At 45.2% G+C, this 8,791-nt stretch overlaps 1 protein-coding gene across 1 annotated transcript; it reads left to right on the top strand.

Annotated features, from left to right (window-relative positions):
* Positions 1–6,145: 6,145 nt before the first annotated feature.
* On the top strand, positions 6,146–7,105 carry LOC121444717 (putative MAGE domain-containing protein MAGEA13P). Its single transcript, XM_041646619.1, has one exon. The coding sequence runs from the start codon at positions 6,146–6,148 to the stop codon at positions 7,103–7,105; it is 960 nt and encodes a 319-aa protein (XP_041502553.1).
* The last annotated feature ends 1,686 nt before the right edge of the window (positions 7,106–8,791 follow it).

The following is an 8,791-nucleotide window of genomic DNA, read 5'->3' as shown; positions in this document are numbered from 1 at the left end:
TCTTAACTCCATCAAAGACTCCAGAAAGATATATTACCTAAGTAAACAAGAACTAAGAAACTTAGTTCTAGAAATGACAAAGACATCTCGCTGCCTGGACAGTCACCCAAAGTTCTTCTGTACCGTTGGGGCATCCATCTTCAGCCTTCAGGCCCATGGTATCCAGCAGACATTTCCATAAAGCAGGAAAATTCAAAGTCAGTTCAGTCACTATCTGTTGTGTCCTGCAGAATGTCTTGCAGACTCTTTCAAAATGAATCAGGAACCCCGAAAGATCATCTCACCTTAGGCAAGTTCAGTAGTCCTCTCTCTGCGGGTTCTCTGTGTCCAGTTGCCCAAATGGCTATCAAAACTCCATAACGAGCCTCTTCGATGCCCATCTTCCTCTTGAAGTAGATTGGTGCTGCCAGGAGCAGAGTGTCTCATTGTCATGAAAAGTCCTCAGTTATTAAAACATTAAATGTCCTATTCTGTAATCTTTGAAAGACATGAAGAATGTCTATCTAAAATATATCTCTATATATCTAGAAAATCTAACTAACATGACTACAAGCTTTACTATTATCGATGATTATCCATTAACAACCTATATTTCTTAATTATACAGTACATATTTAAATGAACTACACAATCACAATACCTTAATCAAAATCAGAAACACTTATACATATAACAAAATTGACCTTAAATCTCTATCAGTAAAGCAAAATCTATACTAATGTAAATTATTCATATCTATATCATATCCCCCTTTAAATGTAAAAGAACGTTTATAAACCATATTTGGGAACATGGGCGCAGTTTTTTCTCTCCAAACTGCTTCCTGCTGAATGGGGGCGTCGTTAATTAGGTCTTTCATGGTATAACCTGTGTGCTAGTTTCATCTCAGTTGGCAGTTGAGCGAAGCAATTTTTTGAAGGCGTTCACACCAACCCTTCAGGAGGGCGTGGTCCATCATACCAAATCGGAATAGAAGAAATGAACAGCGTCTCATCCTCTGTGAAAACAAAATAAAAAACTCCTTTCCAAAGTATCATATCCTTAGATCCAAATTCATAACATCTATGTTGGATTAGTTCAGCAGTATTTATAAATAAATATCTTTTAGCATCTGTTTCTCCTTCCTCAGCATTTAAACAATTCAAAGAGAGCATAATAGCATACAGTATCAAAATTCTCTGTGTATTTTCCATCTTTGTGCAGCTGTGTTTTAACCTCTATTTTGTTTATTTTTACTTTTAATTCTTTGCTTTTTGAGACAGGTTCTCTGTATCTTTGACCTGAAGTAACTCTGTAGACCAGGCTGTCTTTGAACTCTCAGAGTTCCGCCTGTCTCTGCCTCCCAGGCATTCGGGATTAAAGGTGTACACTACTACACCTTGAACTCACTGAGATCTGTTTATCTCTGCCTTCTAGGCACTGGGATTAAAGGCGTGTGCTACCACACACAACAAATCTCTTCCTTTTTTTTTTTTACTTTAAGAACTTCAACTTTTAGTCTGCATATATTTTTAACACAGTGTAAACCATTTAAAATTTTTCTTTGTCTTTGACGCTCTCTTTACTGTATCTCTCTCTGTTTTTCTGACCACATGAGTCTTTAATTTACCAAGCAATATCAGTAGGATTAAAGGTGTGGCTTTGCCAACTAGATCCAGTCCATTCCTTAGCTTTCCAGCCTCAAGGCGGATATACAGGCTGTAGCCATGTTTACTGCAACAACTGTATGGCATTTCAAGGTCCCTGCCAGCAAGTGAGCTACAACAGACAACACTCAAGTCCTCTCTCTCGGTAGCCGGCCCTCCTGCCTCAAACAGTCAGTTTGCCCTGGCAGGATGGCCCAGAAAGCCGGCATTTTTAAATGGCGCAGCTTTTTTCCTGCTATGGCTGAAAACCGAAAAGCATGTGATCAGCTTTTCGTCAACACCGTTTAAGTGTTTCGTGGCAGGACCTCTTAATGAGCTGCAGGCTTTGCAGCTAAAGCTGAGTCAGGAAGCCTCTCTTAGATGAGGCGCTTGCTTGCCTCTAGCAAGCAGAGTAGAACCGAGAAATTGCTGCTACCAAGAAACCAGGCACAATGCTTTCATTTTGTTCAAGAATTACTTCCCAAGCTGTCTCAGGCTTTATGTGGAAGCAGTTGTCCACGTGGGCGCCATATGTAGTATTAAGGGCGGCGGGGCCTCTTCCCCAGCACCCCAGCACCCCAGCCGTCCGCTCGGCTAGCTTATGCCCGAAATAACAACACACAAACTGTATTCATTTAAACACTGCCTGGCCCATTCTCTTCTAGGCTAATTCTCACATATTAATTTAGCCCATTTATAATCATCTGTGTGTAGCACCCCAAGGTGCGCTTACCAGGGAGATTCTAGCCTAGTCCATCCTGGGTCGGAGCTTCATCCCGGGAGCGGGGCATGGCGTCTCTCTCTGAGGCGTCTGCCCCCGAGAGAGCTGTGGAGTCTCTGACCTCACTTCCTGTTCCTCCCAGCATTTTGTTCTGTTTACTCCTCCCACCTATCCTCTAACCAATAAAATGGGCCAGGGCAGTGCCTTTATTAGCCAATGACCTTCCTCCATCAGCCCCCTCCACCCCTGCTATTGCTATTGCATACTGGTATAGTAAAGATATTGGTTTGAGGGGTTGTGGCCTCTGGAAGAGGAAGAGATAAAAAGGTGCCGGGAATTGTAGACACAGACTAAGAATAAAGCCTATTTTTAAAAAATAGTCACTATGTTTATTAAAAATGACATATTAATGAAGGATTAAAGGCTTGCTCTAAGGAGATAGTTAACAGTTTTGATTTATTTTTTTCCGTTTATTTATTTATTAAAGATTTCTGTCTGTTCCCCGCCACCGCCTCCCATTTCCCTCCCCCTCCCTCAATCAAGTCCCCCTCCCTCGTCAGCCCAAAGAGCTATCAGGGTTCCCTGCCTTGTGGGAAGTCCAAGGACCATCCACCTCCATCCAGGTCTAGTAAGGTGAGCATCCAAACTGCCTAGGCTCCCACAAAGCCAGTACGTGCATTAGGATCAAAAACACATTGCCATTGTTCTTGAGTTCTCAGTAGTCCTCATTGTCTGCTATGTTCAAAATCAGGAGCAGAAGGAGAGAGAGCACGAGCAAGGAACTCAGGACCCTGAGGGGTGCACCCACACACTGAGATAATGGGGATGTTCTATCGGGAACTCACCAAGGCCAGCGGGCCTGGGTCTGAAAAAGCCTGGGATAAAAACAGTTTTGGTGCCTGTCCTGGAACTAGCTCTTGTAGACCAGGCTGGCCTCGAACTCCCAGAGATCCGCCGGCCTCTGCCAGAGACAGGCACCAAAGCTACAGAGAAACCCTGTTTCGAAAAACCAAAAAAAAAAAAACAGTTTTGATTTATAAAAGTGCTATTTCATAAAAAAATTAAGATACAAAATAATGTGGTTCCTTTAATGCTTTCACATTTTATGTTGAAGGACTTCCTGCACTTTGCCTCTTTGCCGCTGGCAGGCTTCCATGCTTTGCTCCCAGTATTTTCCTTTGTATGAACGTATCGCTATCACAAGTTCTAGTTCTGTTTCCTAAAACTTTTCCTGCGCCTTTAGCTTGTTCTATAGCCCATCCTACCCCTAGTGAAAACGGATGTGAGGTAAGAGGTCTTTGTTTTACAGCTTCCGGTAACGATTGTAGGTGACATACACTGACTTCCGCTTCCGCTTCGGCTATCAGAAGAGGCGACGACAGGCAGGCAAAGGACGCGTAGCCGTTGCTCTTCAGCTGCCGGAGGGATTGCAGGCCCTGTGGTGGTTTTGGAGGTAAGGATATGCGAAAAGTTTTAGGTACATTGGTGTATAAACCTTTCCTCACAAATAGAATGGCCTCTGCTCCTTACCATGCCTCTACTGCCGGCGCTGGTGGGGAAGGCCTGTTACATGGATCTGGTTTATGGTGGCGTCCTCCATTTTGGAATCCTGAGGGGTGATTTCTCTGACAGAGTTTAACTCTAGTCCGTAGAGGGAAGCTTCCAGACAATTCCGGACGGACGCCAAAGTACGGGAATATATTGTAAAGTCTTGGGGACCTTTTTCAAACAGAACATAGCTTACGGAAACACGCCCAGCCATGAGCCCACAGAAACTGCTGTGTCATGGCCCTCAAACTGCTAGAGTTACATGGCCGTGTCTCATGGAAGGCGCATATCAATTCCAATGCCTGTACAATTCCAAACCAAATTGGGTCCCACTGTGAGATGGGGAAGTAGGCACGAGCTCCTGTCTCCAACAACAAGTACTTTTTCTAAATTAACAGCTTCTTGCAAATGAAAAATTAGTTTCTCCAAGGGAATTTTCCTGGATATCCAAACTACGCTTACGGGCGGGTCCCATGGCACCACCCTGCAGTAAATAGCCAACACAAAATAAACTCAGAGGTATTGTGGAGGTTTTTCCCTCCTAATGTATTATTTGGACCCCTTCCTGCCCCTCCCCCATCCTCTGTTCTGCCAACCCATATCCCCTGCCCCCATGCATGCCCTGTCTGACTGCCCAGGCCCCTCCTCCACCCCATCCCGCTCCTCCCCATTTCCCCTTTCTCCCCACCCCCACCCCCTGTTCCGCCCCTCCCCCCACTAGTCTTTTGTTTCTATATTATTTATGGTTTCCAACTTTGAGGGTTTTCTTTTCAAAGGCAAGGTTTCTCTGTGTAACTTTGGCTGCCCTCAAACTCACTCTGTAGACCAGGCTGGCCTCAAATAAATGTAGAGATCTGCCTGCCTCTGCCTCCTAAGTGCTGAGATTAAAGGCTTACACCACCACTGGCCCAGCCAGATTTTTAAGTTTTTATGGGTTTTGCTTATGTGTGTTTGCTTTTGTACATGCCTGTAAGTGTGCGTGCATACACATGCATGCTGTGTATGTGTACATGCTGGGTGTGTGTGCACACACTTATGTGTCCATGAATGTGTGTGCACATACACCTGTGTGTCAGTTTATTTCCCATTTTGTTTCTTTTTGCTCTTTGTTCATTTTGTTTTATCCTTGTTTGCCTTATTGCCTGTTTGTTTTCTTAAAAGAGAGAGAAAGAAAGCTTGGGATTAGAAGGTAGGATCTAGGAAGAAATAGGGAGGGGAAACGATGGTCATAATATATTCTATGAAAATTATTTCAATAAAAAATAAAAATAGGAAACTTCTCTTCTAATATTAGCCCAAGAAGGCCCCAGACAAACATGTCTGTATGAGACCCCTCTCATTTCCAGGCAGTCCACTATTTTACAAAGGTGGGGCTGTTTATATGTTGACTATTTTGTTTTAGATATTTTTAACGTGGGTGGAATCTGAGATGGGGAAATTCAGGTTGCCAGAGGGGAGGACTCTGAGGGAAGACTAATGGACCTCCTTTTAAGTACATACTAGATTCTTCTGCCACTGCCAAGGTCTAAAGGATAGTGAGCAGAGGTCACTATCCTTAGTCTTATTGGTCTTAGTTAGGGGAAGGCACTGTTCTAAGTGAGCAGAGTTGGCTCTATCTGCCCAACCAAAGAATGAGACAAGTTCTGTTAGCAAACAGTATGTGGACCCTGAACAAAGATGGAGGGAATGCTTGAGCCTTTAGAGATTTGCTGTTCTTACCCTGAGAGACCCTACTTTCTGGTATATTGATTTGTTGTGCCAGTATCCCCCCGCCCCCGTAGTGTCAAGAGACTAGAATCAGTTTATCAGAGAGAGGTGTCTCGGGCCTTGCCATAGTCAGTTGGAGGGTGGAAAGAAGACACTTTGACTAGGTGAACCTAGTCTCATATACTGCTATTAAGAGGACCCATTCACTCCATAACTGTGTGGACCTGGCAGAGTGTACTTCTATACAGCAGTTAGTCCCAGGCTGTGCTTGTTGTCTGGGACCTGAGCCCCTCTCCTAAATTGCTTATATGGAGGTTCCAGGAACAAAGGACATAGTTACTGTACTGAGTCATAGCCAGAGACCATAGAGTAGAATGGAGTTGGTAGGAGGCAGGCCCATGAGACCCAAGAGAACTACCTAAGATAAATACTGAGAAAACCTTCGTCACTGCTGACAGCTTAGCAAACCCTCACATTTTTTCTCTCACCCTCAGGCCACTCTTCATCAACTTTCTCCTGCCACTTACCTGCAAAACAAATTATAATGTCCCACAGACATGAGCAAGGCCGTGAGGCCCAAGAAGAGAATGAGGGTCAGGTCAGCGAGGAGGTTCCTGTAGCTAAGGAGGTGGGCACCTCAGAGGGAGAATCTGCTGCTCAGGTTCCCTGTTCCTCCTCTGCTCCTGCCCAAGCCACTCTACCAAATGAAGGTTCTGCTCGTCAAGCAGGGAGACGTCAGAGCGTCTCAAAGGCCTACCTCTTCTCCAGGTTCTTGCTCAACAGTCAGCTACAGTATAAGGTGACCGAATTGGTGAAGTTTCTGAGTTTCAAGTATACAACAAAGCAGCCCGTCACTGAGGCAGAAATTCTGAGTATTGTCAAAGAGTACAAGCACTACTATCAAGTGATCTTCAAGCATGCCTGTGAATGCATGGAAATGGTTTTTGGCATAGAAGTGAAGGAAGTGGATGCTATCAACCACTCCTATGAGCTCCTTAAAGTTCTTGACCTCACCTATGATGGGCGCTCGAGTGGTGATGACGAGGAGGGCATCCCCAAGTTAGGCCTCTTGGTGCTCATCCTTGGTGCCATCTTCATGGAGGGCAACCGTGCTCCTGAGAAGAAGATCTGGGACATGCTGAATACGGTTGGCATATTTCCTGACCAGCATGATTTCATCTGTGGGAATCCCAGAAAGTTCATCACTGAAGAATTGGTTGCTGAGAAGTACCTGGAATACCAGCTGGTACCCGGCAGTGATCCTCCATGCTATGAGTTCCTGTGGGGCCCAAGGGCCCATGCTGAAACCAGCAAGATGAAAGTCCTGCAGTTTTTCTCCAAGGTTGTCCGGAGCAGCCCCACGGCCTTCACAGCTCTGTATAGGGAAGCCTTGAAGGATGAAGAGGAGAGAGCCCAGGCTGCCCTTGCCTCCGTGGCCTTTCCTGTTGCCCCGGAAGACTCAGGTTCCGCGGACAAGCCCAGCAGCTTCTCCCGCCCTGAGTAAATTGAGGCTGCTTCTTCACACTGATTAAAGACAGCAGTCAGATATTCGAGTAGAAGAGAGTTTGGGTTCTTTTTCTTTTTGTTCTGTCTCAAAGGGTTTATTAGCTTTAGAGTCTCCATTCATTAACTGTGGCTCCCACGTTTGTTTCAGAAGAAGAAGTTTGCTGCTGTGAAAAGCGTGTTGAGAATATTCTCAGCTTTGAGGTCTAGAGGAAGATCAAATAGCAGTGCAACAGAGCTTTCCTTGGACACATGAAAGATCTAAAAAAAATGACAGATTCTATTGTTCTTGTAGTCTGTTTTGTGAAGCTAAACATATGCACCTCTTACTTGGTTGATTTAGTGAACAATGCATGTGCAGTTAAAGGTTAATAAAGTGCACTGCCCTGTTTTCCCAGCAAACAGTGTCTGTTCTTTGCAAGACATGTTTATATCAGGGGAAATTCATATGTCAATGAGGAAGATGATGAAATAGTGTGAAAAACAAAGACTTGAGTTAAAGGCCTGAGGAGGTGGGATACCAAATAACAGCTATAAAGTATCAGTGCTTTGAGCTAAGGCATTTGGGGGCTTTGGGAAATCACAAATCCTCTGTTAAGGTAGATGGTGGTAGGGACCAGATTCTCAGGCAATGTGTCTAATACATGAGAGAAAAACTTAGAAGGAAAAAAAGTGCTCAGAGAACTTCTCTTTGAAGTATGCTAAACAAGAAATAAATCTCCACTGGGGACGGGGACCATTATAGAAGGTGACGTGAACTCTTTCTGAGTGCTATCAAACATACTGTCTTACCTAAGCCTTGTGTACAAAACATTTCTGGGAACTCTGACAATACCGCCTTCACGTGGTGGATAGAATTCTCTAGGTCTTAACCCTGGTTTCAGAGAACCCACTCCTCTGTAAGGTCATTTTTTTTATTTTTTAACTTCCTTTTGATATTCTTTGAGTCTTACACATCATACATCTCGATCCCATTCATTTCCCATCCCTTTGTATCCAACCTCTGCCCTTACAAAGCCTCCCCAAAATAAAACGAAATTTAAGAGAAGGGAAAAGGAAGCAGTAGCATGACACAGTGAGTCACGCAGTAGACCCTTTTATCCACATTATCTTTACTTGCAAGTGTTCATTGCAGAGAGTCATTGATCTGGTCCAATGCCTCTGGTTTCTACTACACTATTGGTGCTGGGCCCTCACTGGGACTCCTCTTGGTTATCCTGCAGTTGCCCTGGGTCATGGAGATCCTGCAGCTTTGGGTCTGCAGGGCTGGCCTTCCTGTGCTCCAGCAGATCACAGATGGGGTGGATGTTGGGGTGGGCTAACACATAGCCCTGGTTCTGGGCCTGGGTAGTTGAAGGGCTGGTCAGCCCACCAGCTCTCCCCTGTCTTCACCTCTAGGGCAAGCTCTCCAGCATTGCCCAGCTAGTTTTCCCCTTGCAAGAGGTGGGGCCGATTCTGCTTTCACATTCTCAGAGATGGCTCTCCTGCTCCTACACCTTCAAGGCCAGCTCTACTGTGTTGCCCAGGCGTGTGCAGGGGACACTCTCCTGAATGCTTCAGCTGGTGAGGGGCAGGGACAGCTCTCCCACCTACCACAGGCAGTGAGGGGCAAGGACCTCTCCCCCCCCCCCTCACCACCATATGGCAGATGAGGGGTGAGGCCAGATCTCCCATGCTCATGTTTTCA

The sequence above is a fragment of the Microtus oregoni genome, unplaced genomic scaffold (genome assembly GCF_018167655.1).
Source record: "Microtus oregoni isolate MIOR12 unplaced genomic scaffold, Mior012 000138F_ref0000102, whole genome shotgun sequence".
Classification (NCBI taxonomy): Eukaryota; Metazoa; Chordata; class Mammalia; order Rodentia; family Cricetidae; genus Microtus; species Microtus oregoni.
Note: the sequence above shows the minus strand (reverse complement) of the source record. Positions and strands in the feature narration are given on the sequence as shown.